This window comes from Prionailurus viverrinus, chromosome B2 (genome assembly GCF_022837055.1).
Source record: "Prionailurus viverrinus isolate Anna chromosome B2, UM_Priviv_1.0, whole genome shotgun sequence".
Lineage (NCBI taxonomy): Eukaryota > Metazoa > Chordata > Mammalia > Carnivora > Felidae > Prionailurus > Prionailurus viverrinus.
The window spans coordinates 109,734,678-109,760,159 of NC_062565.1; the positions used below are offsets into that span (position 1 = coordinate 109,734,678).

At 35.2% G+C, this 25,482-nt stretch overlaps 1 protein-coding gene across 3 annotated transcripts in view; it reads right to left on the reverse strand.

The window, feature by feature from the left end:
- TBC1D32 (TBC1 domain family member 32) overlaps window positions 1–22,970 on the reverse strand; it is a 202,462-nt gene extending 179,492 nt beyond the window's left edge. For 2 of the 3 annotated variants that reach the window (XM_047859835.1, XM_047859833.1), the window contains exons 1-4: window positions 22,697–22,970; window positions 22,358–22,515; window positions 12,804–12,965; window positions 3,366–3,543 (exon numbers count right to left, since the gene is read on the reverse strand). In XM_047859835.1, the coding sequence (XP_047715791.1) occupies window positions 3,366–3,543; window positions 12,804–12,965; window positions 22,358–22,512 (495 nt within the window). In that variant the 5' untranslated portion in view covers window positions 22,513–22,515; window positions 22,697–22,970. Of the gene's footprint in view, window positions 1–3,365; window positions 3,544–12,803; window positions 12,966–22,357; window positions 22,516–22,691 lie in introns of all 3 variants that reach the window. The other variant, XM_047859834.1, reaches the window with a different exon arrangement.
- Between the last annotated feature and the right edge of the window lie 2,512 nt (window positions 22,971–25,482).

Here is a 25,482-nt window from a genome sequence, read left to right on the forward strand (position 1 = left end):
ATCTTCCCAACATTACCTTGCTTCTTTCAAGGTTTTCATTACCTTACTTTTTTCAAGGTTTAATCACAATACCAAATCTTTTCAGTGCTCTATTCAAAATTATAATAAAAACCAATCTCTCTATTTTTTAACATTCTCAAACACACATTAATAGTGTCCAAGGCCAACCATGTCCAAAGATTTTCAATAATAGGTCAGAAATCCATATATAACCAGGCTGCAATTTTAAAAATAATAACAATGAAATAAAGCCTACTCTGTTCGCAAACTAGAAATTTTCTACTAGTATCAAAACAGCATGGGAATGCAAGCTTGTGCAGCCACTCTGGAAAATAGTACAGAGGTTCCTCAAAAAACTAAAAATAGAACTACCCTACGACCCAGCAATTGCACTACTAGGCATCTATCCGAGGGATACAGGTGTGCTGTTTCAAAGGGACACATGCACCCCCATGTTTATAGCAGCACTATCAACAATAGCCAAAGTATGGAAAGAGCCCAAATGTCCATCGATGGGTGAATGGATAAAAAGATGTGGTGTGTATATATATATATATATATATATATATATATATATATATACACACACACACACACACACACACACACACACACACACACAATGGGGTATTACTCAGCAATCAAAAAGAATGAAATCTTGACATTTGCAACTATGTGGATGGAACTGGAGGGTATTATGCTAAGTGAAATTAGTCAGAGAAAGACAAATATCATATGACTTCATTCACATGAAAACTTTAAGAGACAAAACAGATGACCATAAAGCAAGGGAAACAAAAATAATATAAAAACAGGGAGGGGGACAAAACAGAAGAGACTTATAAATATGGAGAACAAACTGAGGGTTACTGGAGGGGATGTGGGAGGGGGGATGGGCTAAATGGGTAAGGGGCACTAAGGAATCTACTCCTGAAATCATTGTTGCACTATATGTTAACTAATTTGGATGTAAGTTAAAAAAAAATAAAATGAAATTATCAAATGAAAAAACAAACAAAAAACCAACAGCAGCATCAGAATTGTTTACTCAATGTTATTCACAGAACAATTCAGATTTTTCTAAGTCCAGAGCAAATAATTTATCAATTTGGAAAGCATTATTACCAACATCAGTATTTATTGGAATGAATGACTGATATATCTTCGGACACCTTTTCAACCCTGAACATATTAATTCAGCCTCTCTTTAGTAATTTACACGTAAGAGAGTCTCCTTTCATTAAGCAAAAGCATACCCACACATCTCCTAGAGTTCTGCCAAACTAAAAGAGCTGTCAGGGTAGTTGTGGCATTCGTATCTTTTTTCCAAAAGTCCAGGGATCCCATGCCTTGTTGGTGGACACAGTTCACTTTCAACTCAATTAGAGCTTTCTGAAATAAAGTCATACTCATGGGGCAAACACTTGAAAATGCAGTTATACCCTGTGGACATCCCAAAAGAAGCCATATAAACTTAAAGTCTGATTTGTTCCCCAGAATAAAACCTGAACAAAATAAAAAACAAGAACATCTTTAGAAAGTATGACCCCATTTCTACCAAAGCTTTGAATTGCTTCAAAAACCTACGATTCTAGGACTGGAAATAATTTAGTCTGAACACCTGGACTTCTTAGAACAAATTAAAGATATTCCATTTTATTTTTCTTTCATTGTTCAATTCCAATGTAAACAGATGGTTCATCAAATCAGTAAGAAAGTATGATCCTGTGAGCCCCCAGAGTCCTAAAGTTGGGTTTCCCTATGCTTTTTAATTCCAGAAAGTCCTTGATCTGAAGAAGCAGTTCCATAAACCTACTGAAATAAAACAAAACTAAAATCCCTATAACCCAGTTTCTTCCAAAGAGTCCGTCAACAAGGAAATATTAAGGGCTACAATGTGAAGAAAATTCATAATCTTTGCCATTTCCTCCATCATATCAAGAAAACAAACTCGAGGGGCACCTGGGTGGCTCAGTCCATTAAACGTCCGACATTGGCTCAGGTCATGATCTCACAGTTCGTGGGTTTGAGCCTTGTGCATCAGGCTGTGGTGCACTGACAGGTCAGAGCCTGGGGCCTGCTTCGAATTCTGTGTCCCCCTCTCTCTCTGCCTCTCCCCAACTTGTGCTCTCTCTGTCTCAAAAATAAGTAAATAAACTTAAAAAACTAATTAATTAAAAATCTTTAAAAGTAAAGAAAACAAACTTGACTTGTAAAATTCAAAACTTAGCACAATCTCTCCTTAGCAGAGCAACTTTTAAGTTCTGCCTTAACTACTTCCAAACATTTTTCCTTCATAAGTGCAGTCTCAACTGTGACCAATATACATACTTTTTCACATTTCACCCCAACTCCCCAAATCCCTTTTTGGCATATAGTTATTAGGATCTGTTATAGCTATATCCCAACATTAGCACTAATTAGGTGAAAATGTTTCATTAGAAATATCAGGTAGGATTCAGAGAAAGGTCAGACCGACTCTATCTGGCCTGAAAGTTTTTGTGGGGAAGTTCATGGTTTTATAAGTTCATAAGGCTTTATTCTAACTAGTTTCCTTTGTCTTCTATTAGGTCTAGTCTAACCAGTGGCCTTTCTGCTAGCTTTGCTCTAGCCAAGTGACAAGGATTCCAATAACCTGGAAAGAGAAAATGTAAAACCTCAAATCTCTTGATGCCAAAAAGAAGCTCATGTTTTAAAACTAACAATTTAGAGCAACTTTCATCTCAGAAGATAAGGGAAATGTTTTATCTCTGTATCTTATCTATAATGTAGTTAAACTTTGATTAATAAAAATCCATTGGGAATAAGATGTTTTGTTTAAACCTTAAGCAGATCTTTCAAGTGTTATTTTTTTAATCCAAAATCAATTAGTTTATTTCCATACCTCATTAAGATTTGTCTTAGATATAATGTAATCAATCACTGAACATATAATTCTAGAAGATGTTATTTCATGTACTAAATCTTTAAGGTTAGATAAATATATTTTTAAGATTTTTAAGATTTTTAAGATTATTTAAGATTAGATAAATCTTAAAACTGGAAAGCAGAAAAAAATCTAGCTAACAAAAAATGTATTGAAGCTACTGATTATCAAATATCATTTCAAGGGGCACCTGGGTGGCTCAGTCGGTTGAGCATCCGACTTCAGCTCAGGTCATGATCTCACAGCTCATGAGTTGGAGCCCCGCATCGGGCTCTGTGCTGATAGCTCAGAGCCTGGAGCCCACTTCGGATTCTGTGTCTCCCTCTCTCTGTCCCTAACCCACTCGCATTCTGTCTCTGTCTCTCTCAAAAATAAACATTAAATAAATAAATAAATAAATAATCATTTCAAGACATAAATGCAAAACAAAACAACATACCTGATTGAAAGATGAATCACTATCAGAGCAATTGTCTGTGCAGTAACTGTTGCTCTTCTCCTTCTGGATTTTTTTCTGACTCTCTTGACTCCGTACCTCATCTTCTTCAAACTTGTTAATCATAGATTCCACCACTACCATCATGATGTTCTTCAGGGAATGCATCATTTCTTTGTATCTTTAAATTCAAAGCAGTCTTGGTAAGAAAAAGACTATTAGCACAAATTAAAGCGCTCAGCTCAATTAAACTATCTTATTATTTTTTCTGTAAAGTCCCTTTAAAAGCACAATTTTAAAGAAAAAAAAATGCAAGTCAGTTTTTCTTAAGGAACAAATGGCACAACAATTCATACAACAGAAATAAAAATTAATAGGAAATATAAAACATGTGTTATTCCCCAGGTTTCTTCATCTGATTACATGGACCAAGGTAGTAAAATTAACAGAATCTAAGGCAAGATGTTCCAATGGTACGGATACCAGTAATTAGCAACAGTCAACTGTTATTATCATACTATCAAAACAGTCTATTTTACATGTCACTTTTATTCCTTGTTTTATTTCTACCTCTTTCTCTATTTTCCTCCCTTCCTCTATTTTCTTTCCTTCCCTTTTCCCTGCCTATACTTTATATCTATAGGCACCTATAGCCACCATTGAGACCTAAATAAGAGTTAAGCTATCAGTGGGTCCTTCAAAACAGAGACTAAAAAACCCACTGTCAGTAATGTTAAAAAAGGGATTCCTGAAATAGGTAAGAGTTTGAAATGGATGGCTTCTAAATCCCTTTTAGCTCCATGGGTCTGAAAATCTCAGAAAGAACTTATAAATAAATTTCTCTACTTATTAAGTGCAAACTCTCAAGCATCCACATTAATATTAGATTGAGATGCCCAAAACCCTAGAAATAGAATTTTAGAGCTAGATGAAACTATAAAAAAAAAAAAAAAAATCTAATCTCACCCTTTATTTTACAAATGAGGAATATGTGACCTGGACCATTGAAATTTCTACATTTAAAACAAAAAATCCATAAATATTTAAGTAAACATAGTGAATACAATACTAAATTTGGAATCAGCAAACCTGGATTACAATCCTGATGACTTTACATACCAGATTTGTCATCCCAGGTAAATTTCATTTTCCTCAGTTATCAAATGTGACAAAAAGAATACAATCTAGCTGACCTATTTCACTTAGCTGTAACAAAACATAAGAGTATGTATCTGAAAGTTCTTTGTAAATACAAAGTATGATACATATGTTTATCATTTATCATTTAATAATGAAAATACTTGAGGAAAATAGGCACAGAAACTTCCTCTTTCTTTATATTTCTGGTATATGGGTCATTGTAACTCCACAAATCAAAGGAAGAATAGGTGAGTTATTCTCATATTAAAGGATAAAACCATGCTGGGGGATTTGTATAGAAGACTAAGATTTTAAAGTTTAAAGGAGTTTTACGATCTAATTATATGATACAAATTACATATTATTAAACATACATAATTCTATACATAACTTAAAATATATTTTCATACATTTAATGATTTAGCAACATAATTTATGTAATATATAACTAGAAGCAAATTTAATATAATACATAGTTATAGATGTATAGATTTTCAAAGCACCAGAAACTGTGAGAAAACACAAAAATATTAAATTAGATGGTAATAATTAGAAACAATATAGGAAGAAAACATGTACAGAAGAGAACTGTTACAGAGGTAAGAAAGAGTCCAGAGAAGATCCAAGTTTGAGGTAAGAGGATACAAAGAGCAAGAAAGAATCCTAAGACACTCATTAGACTAATTGGCAAAGTAGCTATAGGATAACAGAGAAGAGGCTCCAGCTTTCTCCTCTACACATTCTCAGCAGCAAGAAATAGAGAAACATAACAATGCCCTGGGAGCAATCAAGACCTATCCATCAAAAGCTGCTCTCTTCTTCCACAGTAAGTGGATTATAGCTGGACACAAGTCTAAACTACAGTCCCCAGACTCCTTTGCAGTTAGGTATAGCCATGTAAACAAGAGAAGTCCTGTCCCCTTAAAAATTACAATATGGTAATTTAATGAAGACATATAAAAGTAAAATCTCAATGATGTATAAGGTAAGATTAAGGGTAAGTAAGTAAAATCCACAGAAAATCTTTCAGTTTCATTTTAGACATGTTTCCTCCAGACCTGTTTGAAAATACCAACATGAATTCTTCTGCAAGAAGTATCAGCAAACTGTCCAGAGAAAAATATAAGAATAATTCTTTTTATTCTTTTTAAAAATTTTAAGTAATCTCTCCACCAACATGGGGCTCGAACTCACAACCAAGAACTAGAATCACATGCTCTACCAACTGAGCCAGCCAGGCACCCCAAGAATAATAATTCTTAAAATTTAAACATCAAAAACAAACAAAAAAGCTAGGGAGCCAGACCCTAAATATCAAATGAACTATATACTTAAATAGTAGCCACTGCCGTTTTGAAAAAGCCAAAGAAAAACAAACACAGGATGGACTATGAACACTATTAAGAAGCCTCATTCAATACTCCAAGAAGTCAAAATAAGAAAAAGTTCTAAGAGGTAATGAATAAAAACCACATCAATTAACCCTGCAAATTTTACATGGTGAGTAGTTCTTACATATATGAGGAACCGATGATAGACCCTACAAATGAATTCTTTATTCTGTAAAACTCTATTTAAAAAGTAAATATCGGGCGCCTGGGTGGCGCAGTCGGTTAAGCGTCCGACTTCAGCCAGGTCACGATCTCGCGGTTCGTGAGTTCGAGCCCCGCGTCGGGCTCTGGGCTGACGGCTCAGAGCCTGGAGCCTGTTTCCGATTCTGTGTCTCCCTCTCTCTCTGCCCCTCCCCCGTTCATGCTCTGTCTCTCTCTGTCCCAAAAATAAATAAACGTTGAAAAAAAAAAATTTAAAAAAATAAATAAATAAAAAATAAATATCAAGGAACCTGGGTGGCTCAGTTGGTTGACTGTCTGACTCTTGGTTTTCAGCTCAGATCATGATCCCAGGGTCGTAGGACTGAGCCCTGCGTAGGGCTCTGCACTAAGCATGGAGCCTGCTTAATATTCTCTCTCCCCCCCACCCTCTCCCGTTTGTGCTCTCTCTCAAATAAAAATAAATAAATATCAAAATGTTTAAGAAAATAATCTGTAATTATTACAGTAAAAATGCTGTTAATAAAAGTATTGTTGACTAATCATTAGTCCTAGGTAATTTCTGAAGAATCTCTCACACACACACACAAATACACAAGAAAGAAAAGAAAAGAGAAGAAGGAAGGAAGGAAGGAAGGAAGGAAAAAAAGGAGGAAAGAAAGAAAGAAAGAAAGAAAGAAAGAAATACTCTGCACAACTGAAAATCTTTCATCTATGGTTCACAAAGCAGAAGACAAACATTCATTAAGATATTTAACATCTTTATGAGGTAATGATTATTGTTTTAATTTTTACACATGGATGAACTAAAACACAAGAAAATTAAATGACTTACCCAGAGATAAAAAAATAATTTCCTAATAGTCCCATATAAAACTTTGCTTTTAATATGAAAATTCTTTCATTCTCTAATAAAATATTTTAATACTCCTTTTAGAATAAGTTTTATAGCACTAACAGAAATAGATTATTAGAAATTATATTATTCAAAAATGAAGATGACTCTAGTGTTTGTTTTTCTGCAAATCAAGAATTAGGAAACCTTGATCTGAATGGCTTTTACTTAATATATCTTAGTGCTTTGAACTTTATTAATTTATTGATAGACATACACTGTTGCTTTGTTCAATAACAGATTTGTTTAGATAATATAATCAGTTGTCACAAAGAGAAAGAGGTCCTGTCCAATGTCATAAAGAGTTTAACTATTTAAAAATAAATCGTATTTAATGCTTTAAAATACAATAGGTAACATAAGCTCAAGTACGTAATACAGTTTTTGTAATACTGTAAAGATGAGCCACATTCTAAGCTTCCATATCTGCCTTCAAACTGCAATAGGAAGTAAGGCCCAGCATGGAGAGAAACCAGATTGCCAACAGCTCCTAGACACATCACATACAACCAAGCCCAGAGACAACAATTAACAAAGCAAATGTCATATGTCCAAAGCGTTACCAAAAATAAATTTGTGGGATCCAAATTTAAAAGATTTTACTATGTATAAAAATTCCATACAATTTTTATTACAATAAAAAAAATCATTGCCATCTAGCTTCAGAAGGCAATTTTTAATATTACCTAATACACTAGTTACCCTAAGAATTAAAAGCTAAAGAACAGAGCTACAACAAGTATGAATTACAGAGAAACTAGAAGGGGTACCTGGCTGGCCCAGTCAGAAGAGCATCCAACTCTTAATCTTGGGGATGGGCCCCACATTGGTGTAGAGATTACTTAAATAAATAAAACTTTAAAAAAAATTTTTTTAAAGGAAAACCAGAAAACTATTTGTCTGTGCTGCCCTTCATAGCCCTAAAGTCTTCTGTTGTGTCACATTTCATGCTAGGGGTAAAGAAAAAAAACAGACCTTCAAATTGTCAATCATATGCCAAGGATTGAAATACTAAAATGTGGAATATCCAAGTAGCTGAGCTTACACATGAGAAGGAAACCCTAAACCATCTTTCATCTCAGTGACTGCTCTGTATTAAATTGCACTTTGAGTAAGAGTTAGGCATTTTGTCATGCTACCCACTACTCAAGAACCCAGAGTGCCTCCCTAATGCCTTTATATCATCCCAGTTACTACTCTATATTAAATTGTACTTTGAGAGTTAGACATTTTGTCATGCTGCCCCCTTCTCAAGAACCCAGAGTGCCTCCTTAATGTCTTTGGTATCCATTTGGCTTCCATTTAAGGTTTCCATTCACCTGGCCAACGTTGAGCCTCACGACCTTTTTAGTCAAAAAGCCATTTCTTTGGGGTGGGGGAGGGGGAGGGGTTGTTTTTGGTTTTGTTTTTTAAAGTTTATTTATTTTGAGACAGAGAAAGAGAAAGAGAGAGAGAGAGACAGCGAGCATGTTCGGGAATGGGAGTGGAGCAGAGTGAGAGAGAGACAGAATCCCAAGCAGGCTCTTTACTCTCAGCTCTATGGCTGAATCAGGACTCGAACTCACAAACCACGAGATCATGACCTGAGCTGAAATCAAGAGTTGGGCTCTTAACCAAGTGAGCCACCCAGGCACCCGAAAAGGCATGGTTTTTAAAACACCAAATCGAACAGAAACTATATGGTTCTCATTCTCTGTCAGACCAGAAAGGCAGGCAAGCAAGGAACAATACACATGGAGACCATTAGGGCTGAAGGTCAGACATGTATATACCACACAAATCCTACCCTAAGGAACCTATAATAGATTAGCAGGGAGTCAATAACACAAGTAACCGAAAAAAAAAAAAAAACAAAAAAAACTAGAAAAAAATATATATGAATTCTTACAGGGCAACATATACCAAAAAGTGGTCCTAAAAAGGAAGTGAGAGAAAGACAGGTTCTACACTGGCCTCCAATATCAAACAACTGTACCTCTCTAAGCAAATCACTGAATTTGCCTCTCTGGGCCTGTAAGTTAAGGACCTTAGAACAAATAATTCCCAAGGTATTTTCTAGCACTGATATCTTAAAGTTTTATGGAGTTAAAATTGATTTAACAAAAACTGAGCTCATAAGTGACTAACGTACTTTTTTTTAGTTTTTCCATGACTACTGTCCAGCCATGCTGCATGACCCTTTATTCAAGGGTTTGTCTCTAGTATCTGTCCTCCCCCTCTTCCACGTAGTATTAGTTTAAAACTCCTCTCTCAAGTTTTCACTGTGGGCACATGGTTATCAGTTAGGTATTAAACTTCCCAGTCTCTGTTATAGGTAAGTTGGGCACATGACCATGTTTTAGCCAGTAGAAAGTGAGTAAATAAAGAATCTTGCTTTCTACCCTCCCTTCTCTTGTCCAGGCTGAAATCCTGTTGTGGAGTTAGTGTGGCTGCTCCAACTATGCAGATGAAGGCAATATTCAAGAACAGAGATTGGTAAAATACATATTCTGGACCTAAACTAACCTACCACTTGTTTTTGTAAAGTTTTATTAGAACATACACACACTCTTATTTACATAGTGTCTATGGTTGTATTATTACTACAACAGCTTGCAAAGCCTAAAATATTTATTATACAGCCTTTTACAGAAAAAGTTGACTAGCTCCTATCCCAGATATGATGGAACAATAGAACAGAAAGAACCTGGGGTCCCTGGATAAAGTCATTCAGAAAATCCACCTACCTTTGCTGCATTCATGTACTTCTGAACTGTTATATAAGAGGGAAAAAAAATTGCTTTCTTTGAGCCACTGCATTTTGGTGTCTATTTGTGATAACTGTTTAGTATATTCTAACTAACATCCTCTTCCTCCATATTTCCATGTGATCTTTTGCATATATCATGGCACTTACCATCCTGTATTGAAATTACCTATTTCAAATTTATTTGTCAGTCTAATGTTAGACTCCTAAAAACACTATGGATTATTTGGGGGTAGGAGGCATCTTATTTAACAGTATAGCCCCAAGATTTAAAACCTAACATACAGTAGTTACTTATTAAATGCATGTGATATATAATAAGGGAAAAGAAAAAATAATTTACTGCTAAAGTCAGAATTATGTCAAACATCAATAACATAAAATTGATTATAATGGCAAGAAACAATATCATTAATTCATCCAACAAATACCTATTATATACCTAACATTTGCTGGGCATTTTCAAGGCATTATGGACACAGAAATAGAAAAAATAAAAGTATCTACTTTTTGAGAGTTTACATTCTAGTGGGGAGACAATGAAAATGAGCATAAAATAAGCAAATACATATATTATCCCATATTAATCAGTGACAAAAAGTTAAGAAGAAAAAAAAAGCAAGGTAAGAAAGAGAAAAAGTAAAAGGGAAAGACCATTGTTTTATATAGAGAGATCAGGGAAGGCCTCTCTGGTAAGGAGACATGGAACTGAGACCTAAAAAGTAAAGGAGAATTAGAAACAAGCCAAGGATATTCCCTCCCACCACTGCTTTTCAACATCCTATGGGAAGTCCTAGCTAATGAAATAAGACAAGAAAAGTAAAAAGGAAGCAAGATTGGAAAGGAAGAAATAAAACAGTGTTTGTAGATGCCATGATCATCTATGCAGAAAACCTGGAAAAACTGACAATAAAATTCCTAGAATCAATAAACAATTATAACAAAGTTGCAGCGTACAAATTTAATATGCAAAAATCAATCACTTCTCTGTATACCATCAATGAACAAGTAGAATTGGGAATTTAAAACATACTATTTACATTAGTACCCCAAAAATGAAACACTTCGGTATAAACCCAACAAAATATATATAAGATCAGTATAAATAAACCTATAAGTTTCAATTGAAAGAAATCAAAGAAGAACTAAATAAACTGAGAAATAGTCCATGTTCATAGATTAAGACAATACAATATTGTCAGGATGTAAATTCTTCTCAACTTCATCTATAAATCCAATGCAATCCCAATCAAAATCCCAGGAAGTTATTTAGTGAATATAAACAAACTGATTCTAAAGCTTATACAAAGAGGCAAAAAAAAGAAAAAACAGAACAGCTAGCACAATACTGAAGGAGAAGAATGAAGATGGAGAACTAACACTACTCAACTTCAAGACTTGACTTTGAAACTATAAACCTAAGTAATCATATAGTGCAGTATTCACAAAAGAAAAGTAAATATGTGGAACAGAGTAAGAGCCCAGAAGTACCCTTAAATATAATCAACTGATCTTTGACAAAGGAGCAAAAGCAATAAAATAAAACAAAAATAGTCTTTTTAACAAATGGTGCCGGAACAACTGGACACCCACACACCAAAAAATCAATCTAGATATGTGCCTTACACCCTTCATAAAAATTAACTCATAATGGATCACAGACTTAAATGTAAAACACAAAACTATGAAGTTCTTAGAAGATAACATAGAAGGAAGTCTCAATGACCCTAGGTTTGGTGATGGCATTTTAGACATGACACCAAAGGCATGATCCATGAAATAGGTAACTGATAAGCTATACTTAATTAAAATGAAAATTAATATCTGCTCTGCAAAAGACACTGTCAAGATAATGCAAAGACAAGCTACAGACTTGGAGGAAATACTTGCAAACAACTTACTGATAAAGGACTATTATCTAAAGTACACACACACACACACACACACACACACACACACACACCTCTTAAAACTCAACAATAAGATAACAATCTGATTAAAAAATGGGCCAAAGATCTTAACAGACATTTCACCAAAGAAGATATATAGATGACAAAATAAGTATATGAAAAGATACTCCACATCTTATGTCATCAGGGAAACACAAACTAAAACAATGAGATATTACTACACTACTATTAGATAACTACTATTATAACACCCAAAATCTGGAACATGGATATCAAATGCTGGTAAGTAAAGCAACAAGAAACCTCATACAACGTTGGGGGAATACAAAAGGGTACAACCACTTTGGAAGACAATTTTATAGTTTCTTACAAAACTATACATACTTACCACATGACCAGCAATCATGTTCCTTGGTATTTACCAAAGGAGTTGAAAACATATGCCCACACAAAAACCTGCACACAATGTTTACTGTAGCTGTATTCATAATTGCCAAAATCTGGAAGCAACCAAGGTGTCTGATACATCCAGACAATGGGAGTATTACTTAGTGCTAGATATGAATAAGCTATCAAGCCATGAAAAGACATGGAGGAAACTTAAATGCATATTATTAAGCAAAAGAAGCCAATCTGAAAGGCTAAATAATATATGTTTCCAACTATATTATATTCTGGAAAAGGCAAAACTGTGCAGACAATAAAACGATCAGTGGTTGCCAGGGATTTGGAGGGGGAAGAATGAATAGGCAGAGCATAGAGGATTGTAGGGCGGTGAAATTACTGTGCGTAATCCTATAATTGTGGATACATGTTGTTATAAATTGTACAATTCCACAGAATGTACAACACTAAGACTAAGCCCTAATGTAAACCATCCCCCTAAGGGAGGGCTTTGCTTAGCTATTTGAGAAAGAACAAGACCAGGGTGGCTGGAGCAGTGTGAGAGGGAATATGGTAAGAAATGAGGAAGGAGAGGGAACAGAAGGCTCATGTTTGGGGCTTCTGGGCTACACTCTGAATTTTACTTTGAATGAGATGAGAAGCCTTCACAGAATGCTGAGTGGACTCAAGTGGCAGGATCTGACTGATTGTTTTAAAGCATCATCCTAGCTGCTATGAAGGACATGGGTTAGGGGTGCTTTCAAAATGCCCTGCTGAGAGAAAATTGCTTTCAAGTATTATTGTGAACATACTCACTCTTTAGATTCCTGAGTTCTTTTAGTAACATGCTGTACAACTGTGTCATAGCCAGATTCTTCATCCTGATTCTGATTAGACATCCATTTTTCCATTTCTTCTTCAATCATGGACCCCAAAGTGTTATATATGTGCTGTCTAAGATATTTCACAAATTCATAGCTAAAAAAAAATTTTTAAAAACAAATGCAGTCAATATCATGAACTCTCTTATTAAGCATATCCAGAAGAAAATGTTAGCAGAGAAAGATTCATGAAATACTCAGATTTCTTACCTTGAACCAGGATTAAATTTTTCATCCCAAATCATCAAGCCAATCTAGAATTATGTGGTTTTTTTCTGGGACATTGGCATTTTCCACACGCCATGCCCACTCACTCTATCAATCCACCTACTCATAGACACTTGTTAACATTTCCTACACATCCCTTGGCTTCATCACTTCCTCTTTTTTTTTTTCTTTCCATTTCTATTGATCAGTGCAAAAGCACATCACCTCACGCAGACATTACTACAGCAGTCTTCTTGCTTGTCTTCTTTCACCCTCTTCCCTCTCATATTTATCCTGAACACTGTAGTCATCTTGGTCCTCAAAAGTCATGGATTTCATTATTTCTGAGTTAGAGTCATTTCACTCATACCCAATAAATATTTCTTGTATTTAAGACTAATTATTGGCTATTTTCCAAATACAACTTCCTTGGCTTGGCATTTAAATACCTAATTAATCAAGCCCCTTAATTACTGCATCTCCACTTACATGAGGCCACACTCAGTTTTCTCCACAAACCATCAAACATGTTGATTTGCATATAAGCAAGGAGGGACTTTTAAGTGACTACCATGTGTTAGACACTGCGCTAAGCACTTTATTAATATTGCTTTATTTACCACATGAGATAGGTAAATAGATGAGGACACAGACTGAAAAGTTAAAAAGCCTTATCAAATTCACCAACTAGTAATTCAGGTCAACCTTACTCCAAAACCAGTATCATTCCCACAACCCCACACTCTCCCAAAGATGCAAAAATTCCAAAACTATTTAAGAAATAAAATAAGAGGTTCTATAGTGTTCAACTGAAACTGGAAAGGAAAATAAATAAATGTAATACTCATATTTTTACTAATTTTTGTATTATTTACATTTCTTCCCTTTAGAGAGGTAAATCTATTACATTTTATTTTCTCAAAATAATAATTGGCATATTAAACTTAAAAATAAAATTTACTTAAAAGTTTAAGTTATTCATTGAAATTACTTTTAAATGTTTAATATTTATATTCAACGTTTAGCTAGTAACTTTTCTTTTTCTTAAGTTTATTTACTTATTTTGAGAGAGGAGGGAGAGAGAGAGAGAGAGAGTGCAGAGTGTGGGAGGGGCAGAGAGAGAGAGAGAGAGAGAGATAGTGCAGAGTGTGGGAGGGGCAGAGAGAGAGAGAGAGAGAGAGAGAGAGAGAATCCCACGCAGGCTCTGCACTGCCAGTGCAGAGCCAGATGTGGGGCTTGAACTCACAAACAGTGAAATCTTGACCTGAGCCAAAATCAAGATCAGATGCTTAACCGAGTGAGCCACCCAAGTGCCCTTAGCTAGTAACTTCTAAGCTTTAGGAAAATAGCTATTAAGAACAGAAGAGATAAACAAAGTGATTTTGTAAACATAATGACCTGCAGTGTTAGAGCAAAATGACAAACACAAAGTTTCAGAAATACTCCAAGAAAAACAAAATCCAAAACTTACTAAATCACGTGTCCTAGAAAATAGCCTCTAATAATTATTCATGCAATTTTGAAGTTTTTGCCTCTTCTGGGGAGTCATCATTGCCTTACATCACTTGAAGACCTTCCCGTATACAAGCATAACTTCCCATCCATTTTAAATGCTAACTTATTTTTTGGCTTGTATATTTGTAATTATAAGCCAAATATTTGCATATTCTATACAAAATGGTAAAGACTTATATAAGCAAGAATTCAAAGATTAAGGTTTCAAGAGAATCTTTTAAAGATATTCTTAATTTTTTTAACATTTGACAGTCCCTAAACTGCCTCCACAACTAGCTCTGAGACTAAAGTTGACAGATGTGCATGATGTGATCTGAAAAGCAAAAAATACATGTGTTCTCCACCACAACTATTCCACCACCACAAACCCTCTAAAGAATCAGAATATCTGAAATTCCAATACCATAAATGTATCATTGCTGTCTTGAAAATGTCCTTGTAGGGGTGCCTGGCTGTCTCAGTCAGTGGACCATGCAACTCTTGATCTCAGGATTTTTAGTTTGAGCCCCACATTGAGTATAGAGATTACTCTATAATCTCTATAGAGTATATAAATAATAAAAAAAAATAGAGTATAAAGTAATAAAAATAGAGTATAAAGTAATAAAGTAATAGAGTAATAAAAAAATAAAATGTCCTTGTAAATGAAAAAGTATCCAGGAATAAATAATCTCTTGAGCCCAATCAGTCTGAGCTCACAGCCAGCCAGAGAAAATTGAATGTGGAACAAGGTGCAAAAAGATAAACAGTCCCTAAAAACAATCTTGATCCTCCTCATAATCCTGCCCTAGGCTAATCAGACACACCAGTTTTACTTCACATCTCTAAGACACTCAGTGGGAAACAAAACATGGGGCAAGCTGGAGTTAATTCTCTGAAACTAAAGGAAGGGCCTCTCTGAAGATGAATTCTACATCTCACCATCAACATTTACTACAGAAAAATGAATTATTCCTTAGTTTTATCAGTCCCGTTTCTCTGCCACAAATCAAGCAATTAGGAGAAATGAATATTTAACTAATATAAATTTTGTGCTTGCTTTGTTTAAAGCCCAAACTGTAAGCAAGTAGGTTATGATATTTTCATAACTAAGGCAGTGAGGAAATACAAGGAAAGCCCATTAATACAATGTATTCAAGAAAGTTAATAGAATACCACTCTAAAATAAAAGACACATCAAAAACAAAAACAAAAACAAAAACAAAACAAAACCTCCCCACTATTTATCACCATCTATATGATATAGCAAATATGCTGAGAAAAAGTTTAAACCTCCTCTTTGGGAACTTGAATAACCACATACTTTTTTTAAACGACATCACTTTTATCTGTGGCCACAGTAGTATCTCCCAGAAGACTCCATTCAAAATATTTCAAGGTTTTGGTTCATCTTCCAAATTAAATGAACCCAAGAACCCCCAAATTAAATATCACCTAATGGGTTATTGCTCTTTTAAGAAGAAAAAAAAAAAATCTCCAGGGAAGATAAGGCCTTCTATCATGGGAGCACTACCAGGCTGCCTATAGCCCTTTGGATGCTCTACTAACTCAAAGATTATTGGAAAACTCTCAAACTTCCAATCTTAAATTAGTAAATAGAGTCATTTCTGCAAGTAGACCTTTCTACTCTGGGTAAGAAAAATCCAAGTCTTCAAATTCTCATGTGACAATTCATTTTGTGTTGGTTCTTTTACTATCTGAATTCATGGCAATACCCCATAAAATCCTACAAGGAATACTAGTCTTCTGTAGTAGTGCCCAGGATAGAGAATTATTATTGCTATGGGCTGGGAGATACTATAACACTTAATATATTTAATTATTATGTACTTAATCATAAAATTAAGTACTATGTTGTTTTCACTGTAATCTCATAGTATTGGTGCCATCCAGTTGCTCTTATGAAGTCTTCATCTAATCTAAAAGATTGATGATAACCACAGCTTTTTAAATCAACCCATTGCATCATTTTTAGAAATTATTCTGGTGTAGCTATATTCATATTTTGTATAAAAGCAAAAGCCCTGGATGCACAAGAGACTTTCGAAAGGTCCCATACTTATAACAGGGATTACAAACTCAGTGTCACTGGGGGTAGACAGGTAAACTAAAGCCAGCCACGTGTAAGAGAGAAAAGGAAGAGGTGGTGGTGAAATAAAAGGATGTGTCTCAGCTAAAAGGAAGAGCTTCCACATGGCTTTAGCCACTTACTGCCATTTAGGACTATTACAGCCTGATGTGGATTTTTCAATGTTTTAATAGAAGCCAGAAAACTACCTTATGTGCTATCTCCCAATTTTTAAATGTTACTATTTTTTAAAACCAAGCCAAAGAAACACATCCATAGACCCAATATGGCCTGCAGAATGCCAGTTTGACCTTTCACCATCCATTCATACAAGTATTATAAACAACATAAAATCCTTACCACTAAAGATACTGGTGAATCATCTCTATGTTTAAAATTTCTATTTAAGAAATGTAAAACTTCCCTCAAAAAAAAAATTTACATACTTAATAACTTACGTTAGAAGATCCTTACTAGGCTTAATTAAAGCAATTCTGCTACAATTTAAGTCCTTTCCTCTCAGAATTAGTTTTAGCAAACTCCTTTAACATTTTCAGATTAATATACTCTAATTGCACAGGAAAGACCAAGACTACAATATTATGGAAATAATACCTCTTTGCCATGGACTACAATAAATACAACTTCCATTCATTCGTATTTTAACTGAAGTCTATTAATATTTCTTTCTTGGTCATTTTAAAATATTCTAGGGAGTGCCTGGATGGCTCAATTAAGCGTCCAACTTTAGCTCAGGTAATGATCTCAGTTCAGGAGTTCAAGTCCCACATCAGGCTCTCTGCTGTCAGCACAGAGCCTGCTTCAAGTCCCCTGTCCCCCTTTGTCTCCCCCTCTCCAGCCTGTGTGTGCTCTCTCTCAAAAATAAATAAACATTTAAAAAAATTTAAATTTTCTAATAACAAAGTTTCTTCTTTTTTAAAAGACATAATCTATACAATTAATAAATAATTTTATCTTTAGAACTCTACAAATCCCTTTGTTTCAGGCTTAAGTTCTAAATCTTACACTGGTCAATCTTGTAACCTTAGACAAAACACATGACCTTGCTAAATGTCAGTTCCCACTATATAACAATAATGATAATACCAATGCAAAAACTGTTGTCTATTACACATAGCTATACTTTGACACTTTTCAAACCAAATGTACTATACACGTTTGACTAACCTTATATGTTACCATAAAAGTAATTTAATGAGAAAAAATAAACATTTGGTTTCAAAGACGCTATCACCAAGTGAATGCAAAGTATCTTTTTCCAAATATTCCTCAAAGAAGGACATTAAAAACCTGAGTCAGGCATTTGCTACTAAGGAAAAATATGTTCACCTCACTACATTTCAGAAGCAGCTCAAGTAAAATAGACAGCAATGAACCTCATCACTTTGCTTTACTACTGGCAAATATGAAATTTTTTACATTTATGTCAGAAAATTTACAGTTGAGTAAAAGAACATTCACTTTTTTCCATTTTGTTCTCCAGCTTTATTACCTAGATTTTTCCAAGAAAACTTAATTATTTCTTTCATGATGAATTTCTGACATGTTCAAAATGTCTATACCAAAATATGCACTGATACACAGATTACTATTACAACATAAGAACATAAAAAAACTAGTACAAGTTTGTTTCAAGACATCATTCTCTTAGTTATTTAAATAAGCAAGAAAGTTTTCAACCATATACAGAAAAAATTATCAGTATTGGTATGTTTTAAAAAGAGACTTTATTAGAGTAAGTTATGAATTATAACGCTGATATTTGGAATTCTTATTTCAGAATCAAAAGATTTATTATAGAACCAACCTAACTTTATATATCATATTAGTATATAAAAGATTATGTAATAGAGGGGCGCCTGGGTGGCTCAGTCGGTTAAGTGTCTGACTTCAGCTCAGGTCATGATCTCACAGTTTGAGTTCAAGCCCCACGTCGGGCTCTGTGCTGACAGCTCGGAGCCTGGAGCCTGCTTCGGATTCTGTGTCTCCCTCTCTCTCTGCCCCCTCCCCTGCTTGTGCTCTGTCTCTCAAAAATAAATAAATGTTAAAAAAAAATTTTTTAAAGGCTATGCAATAGAACGAACAAGCTTTACATCACGTACAAACTTTTAGGTCAAAGAATAGGCTTCTGAGTCATGATAAACAATTACTAGAAATGCATTCATTAATTATGGAAGCATGCATGTAATTCTTAGTCATTTCTCTATACATGGATATCACTTTACACAATAGAGGTTTTCTTGAAGGTACCATTTAAATGGATTTCACAGATTTAAAAAATCAGTGGTACATTCTTCTATAAAACAAAAAATAAACCTAAATCAACAAATTATTACTGTGTTCCCTCTGTATCAAACCAAAAATATACTGGATGTGAGGGTTACAAAACTGAGCATTTGCATTAGAGACTCTTATAATCATCACAGTTGATAATTACTAAAATAAATACACATACACACACACACACACACACCACAATTCTTGTGTAAATGCAAGTAAATATGCTCTAACTCTGTGGTTCTCAACCCTGGCTGCACGTTACAATTCTGCACATTCTCAACCCTAGAGAGCTTTTTGAAAATCACTACAGCCCAGACTCTACCACTCCCCCTCTGCCAAGCTGCTCAGGAAATTTTGATTCATTCATGATGAGGCCCAAGCATCAGTATTTTTTTACATGGGGTCCACCTGATTCTAGCGTAGCCAAGAGTGAAAACCAGGGCCAGTTTGGTTTCTGGGAATCTACACAACACATGCACACATAATGAAGGCAATATCCTCATCCCTACCTCTCCTCCCCTCCCACAGCCCTCAAATCCTTGCTGCCACTTTCAAAGACAGAGAGGGAAAGTTTGGATATTTTAAAGAATTTGTATAGTTTAAGGTAGAAAAATAGAAGATGCTATAGAAAGCAGAGATAGTAGTTTAGGGAAGCTGACCATTGGGGCAAACCCCCAGATAGGGCTATACTGTCTACATGATGGTTTTCCCCAAGTGACTGCAATTTCTCCCACTTTAATTTTTTATAGTACCTAAAATTCCATCATGTATGGACTCAACTGTCTTAAATATCTTCATACAAAAATACAATAGCCTAAAGACACCAGTTCCCCCATAAGTCTCTTTAACAAAATTGTCCTTGTCAATACCAGGACAACATTGGGTGGATTTAAGAAACCAATGTTCTGATAGTGGAGAAGGGAAGGTAGATAATTCTCAAGTAGGAAACACTTTTGGAAGCAATACATACCTAAGTGACTTAATGTACAATGTCAAGGAGAGTTAGGTCAGTGAAAACAAAGACCAAGTATAACTGTACTAACTGACCTTTAATATCCGACTGAATTGTAAGAGTCTATGAAAATACCAAAGACAAGCAAGTCCTCCTCTTTTTCTCTCCTACATAAAGAGTTCCTTCCTCCTAAGGCACAGATCTCAGGTTAATGCAGCTAACACGTGACTTTTAGCATCTATGCTTTTAAGACTACAAGCTACTTAAAATACTTTTAGGATTATATGGAGAACAAACAGAGGGTTGCTAAAGGGTTTGTGAGAGGCGGGATGGGCTAAATGGGTAAGGGGCATTAAGGAATCTACTCCTGAAATCATTGTTGCACTATACGCTAACTTAGATGTAAATTCAAATAAATAAATAAATAAATAGATGCAAAAAAAAAAAAAAAATACTTTGAGGATTATAAATCTTACTTTTAAAACTACAAACTAGTTATAATTTGAGAGTGTCTGGATTTTTTTAGGTAGGCCAAAAGTAAATCTCTTTAGTAAACAGTGAACATTAAGTATGAATGGTAATCAGCAGGCATTTAATCTAATGCACTGCTGAAAAGCAAATTACTTTATTACAACAGTCATTAAACTAAGAGGAACAACAATGACCTAACTTAAACTTGAAAAGCATTCTAAAATTGAAGCAGCTAAAGCAATACAGGTAAACATTTACATTGAAGAAAAAAGAAAAAAAGAAAAAAAGCTGCATACTAATGAGCTAACCATTCATCACAAAAGTTTTAAAAATTTTTCCAAGAAAAGAAATAAACAGCAGAAACTTTAAAACCATAAAACATATACATAATACAAAGGAGGAACAAAGCCAATAGCTGGTTCTTTTAAAAGACTAAAAGAAACCCCTAGAAGAACAGAAGAGGGAAGGCACAAATCAAAGAGAAGAATAAAAAGGGGGATATATAGCTATAGATATTAAAAATATTTAAAAACTACAGGATTTTAATGAAAAACTTTTCCCAATAAATTTGAAAATCTAGACAAAATGCACAAATGCCGAGAATATGATCCTAGCAAAAATTGACATAATAATTTACAAAGTATTTAAACAACTGCTTGTATGTGAAATAAAAACCAGAAATGAAACCCCAAACTTAATGCTTCATGTGGATTTGTGTGAGGTGAACTTGTATTACATGAGTTTATAAAACATTATTAATTAAACCTTAATTTGAGAAAATTGCAATTATTCCATAGTCTATTGTTTAAGCAATAAATCAATAGTTAACCAATAAAAGCTGTTCTGTAATGTCTCCCAAAATAAATATGATCACAAATAACAGCTATTTGTAGTGGATTCAATTAAGAAATAAACAAGAAAATCATGGAAATACGAAGAAACTTTATGTATAACCATAAATACCAATGAAATCAGTAACTATATTAACAAGAATTCCTTACTTTTGAAAACTCCCTTGAGAATCTGGTGAAAACTATAAATACTCCCCCTATAAAACTGCAAGTAAAAACAAACTTTTACATTAAAGGGCTCAAAAACCCAATTATGCACATAAAGGAAATGAGTACGAGTTCCAGATAAATAGAATTTCAGAGTCAGTAAAGGTAACATAAAAAAAATTTTTTAAAACATCTCTGTGAGATCAAAATGAAATACAACCACTGAATTTAAAATATTGCTACCAATAATAATTAATTGGGTTCCTGCAAGAAAACGTTTCAATGGAGAGGATTAATTTAAATTAAATGAACCAAAACAAAACAAAAAAAAAGGTCTCTAAAGAAACGTAACCTTCAAGATTGATCTCAAGTGGTACCTCTCTCATTAAACTATTTCTACTGCTCGCAAACCCAGAGTACTCTGTAGCTCTTCTACAGCACTTATATTTTTGACATGTATCACAGACATTTGAGTATGTGCCTTATCCCTTCATAGGAACCTAAACTATTCGATAGGAAGTTAACAATCTAACGTCAGTATTCCTACAGTGCTCAGAATGGGGAATCGGGGCAGCCACTGAAATACCAGATCAGCCAAGGAACAGAGATCTTGGGAACTCATTGCTTTAAGCCAATGTGACAGGCACAGTGACAAGAATCCTTTGAAATAACAGAATTCCTCTTAGAAAAACATGAACAATTTTCAATTATTGTTACTGTGTTGCCCATGAGGAAAAACGAAGAATTAGGATATGTTGGTTGTGCCAGCAGCAGAAACCCAAAGGAGACAGAAGCTTTGGAAAGTAAAGAATAAAGAATACATAAATTCGATATTTGTGTAAATAAACGAAAAAAAAAAATGAACCTCAAACTTGGGCGCTATGTTAACAACAATAATCAAATGAACATTCTTTAACTACACTGACCCTTTCTGGATCAGCTGGTTTGTTTGCTTAAGACATCAAAAGCTATTTTACTTGTGAAAATTTTCATCAGTTTCCTCCAGATGTAAGAGGATTTCCTCGGCGCACTCCAGAGAGGGGGCACCCGTGATCTTCTCTTTTACGCTCTGGAACAACTGCCTCAGCATCGTCTGCATCACCACCTCGTCCTCGCCAGAGAAATGGGCCATCCTCTGCAAGAATCAAACACCCACGCCCATTACTCCAGGTCGGTGCCAATGCCGCACACTGCGCACGCGCGCTCCCAGCCCACCCAGGCCAGTGCGCTACGCCGTTCCCCGGGAGACCGCGGCAAGCGCTTGGGGGTGGGTCCTCGGCTGCCTGCGCGTCTTTCCGGGAAACAAGTCACCTTACTTTGGGGAAGCACGGGTCCTCAAGGACCCGCCTTATGTACTTGTCGTTGCCGGCCTTCCGTACGAACAGAGTTCAAGTTGTCACCGCTAACCGCAAAAAAGACAGCCCGGAAGATTTTGATGGGTGGGCCTGACGGCGGGACGTCTGCGGTACGTGTGACGTCATCACGTTGACGTGACTTCCTGAGTGGGAGGGAGTGCCCCTTGGAGACGTGCCCGGCACCTATGGGAAGTTTCAGGTGTGCTCGCTGTCCCTCGCCACGTGTTTGTAGAAGGGAGGGAATGGAGAACGAAGAGTCAGAATTCAGTAAAAGTGAAACTGAAAGTAGCTTGAAAAGTTTTTAACTACGTGAATGGTATTGAAATGTTACACTGTTGTTTTTCTCTAACAGCCAACATCTGTTGACTCCTACTCCTTAACCAAGCACCTTGCTAGGAACTGTGAGAAGATGCCCTCATAATCAGACAGACACACCCCAAAAAATCAACGTTTACACCGTTAAGTGTGATTAAGTGTTACGTTAGAGAAATGCTCCAGGTAGGTGTTGTGGAAACCAATCCCCTTTTTACCCAATAGAAGAGGCAAGGAAAGAAGCGAAGAAAGAGGCATTAACATTCAGGTGCTCGAGTTGGTAGGCTGGAAAGAGGAGGTGAAGAGGCTACAGAAGCAAATCGGCCACAATTGAAAGGGTCATGTTTGGCACGTTTACAGGAGAGAGATTAATCTTGGAAGTAGCAGGACACAGTTGGATTCCATAGTGACACCATGAGATGTGTATATGAGGATCACTGTGCGGGAAGATGCAGTGTATAATAATAGACCTTCATCCAGTTTCCAATCCAGATAAATCCTCAGACCATGGTCATGTCCAAGCTAAGGAGCCAACCCAGCAAAGTTTAGAGTCAGATCCTGGTGTCTATGGAATAGTCATTCCCAAGCCATTGATGGGTGGTTTAATGTAGATAAATTCTACCTTATCTGGCTTAAATTTTACTCTCCTGGTAACATCCAATATTCTTCACATGTTAGCCAGGATCAGTGATTCCTTTGATGTCTATGCTGTTACTTCCAAGAGTAGAAGTATGATATATCCTTGCCAACTCTGACAGCATGTTTCTTAGTAAAATGAATGCTTAATCTTGATTGTCTCACTACTACATTAGGAAAGAAACATACTAGCAGAGTAAACAAACTATTTGTCAGTGAAGCTATCTAGTATTATATGTGCATGTGTATGTGTGCGCACATTCGTAGAATCACCAGCAATGCAACCAGCTCCATGTTCAGATTAACACAGATGAGTTGTAGTGGCACCTCAAACATCAAGATTAACATAGCTATTAGTGGTGGGATTTTTCTGAAATGTAAGCTATTACTGTTAAAATTCAGAGCAAAAAAATAATAGCTTTATTTTATTTAGTTGTTGCATTCCTAGAAAATTCAGTGTGTTAAAACTGTGCCAAATATTTTTATATAAATGGAATTAGTTCCTACACTCAAATACATATCAAGAGTTTTTTCATCTACTTTGCATGTCCAGCAGGATCATTGAAAGTCATAAGGAACCAGAGCAATTCTTTTGTGTGGGAGATTGTCCTGTGTGTAATTCCAGATGTTCAACATCCATGGCTCACACTACAAATGCCAGTAAGTACCATCTAACCATGTGATAACAAAATGTCTCCACATATTTATAAAATGCCTTCTTGGGAAACAGGGATGATTTGAACCACAGATTGAGAACCACTGTTCCAAAGGATATAACTTAGGAGAAAGAAAAACAACCTTAATAGAATACCTGAGATGCAAGAAGGAAAGATAGCCAAACAGCAAGTGAGCATAGTAATGTACTTAAGCAAATCTCAATAAATATTGTCTGTGTAAAATAATAATAATCTATAATATTCTAATTTGTGAATGTATCAATTCATAGCCCTAAAATACTGTAAACAACCATGTATAAGTAGGAAGTGTAATGATAGGTTGAAGTATTCTGAAATTCTTATATTTTTCTTTCTTTTAATGTTTACTTATTTTTGAGAGAGAGAGAGAGAGAGAGAGAGAGAGAGAGAGCAAGGGAGGGGCAGAGAAAAAGGGGACAGAGGATCTGAAGCAAGCTCCGTGCTGAGAGCAGAGACTCCGATATGCGGCTCAAACTCATGAACCAAGAGATCATGACCTGAGCCAAGGAAACTTAACCACCTGAGCCACCCAGGTGCCCTTATATTCTTCTAAATGGAGTTTAAGATATTGAACTTGGTCATATGGGCATGGTAAAATTTCAAATGTAACCATTAAAAAATTAGAAATAGAGAATTTAAATTCAAAAAATGGAAGGAAAAAATGAAATAAGTAGAGAAAAGCAGAAGCCTCAATCACTTAAAAAAGTCAAGAAAGTAAACAGAAGCATAAGAAAAATAGGAAAAATTAAAATGTACAAAGAAAAATGATAGAAAAAGTCCAAAATACTGATACATTTAAATAAACTTAGCCCTTCTCTTATAGGAACTGTCAGACTGGATTTTAAAATAACCAACTATATGCTATTTATCAAAACCCTAAAAACAGAAAAGTTAGAACCAAAAAGGTGGGGAAATATAAACCAGATGAATATTATCTAAAAGAAAGCTGTTGAAGCTATATTTGTGTCAGCAAAAATACAACTTAAGAAAAAGATGTTAGGGACATAGCATGCCACTTCACAAACATTATTTAGTTCAATGGAAGATAAAATTTTGAACTTTAAGCAAAATTCTTAATCTCTCCAAGAGCCTTTAATATTTTCC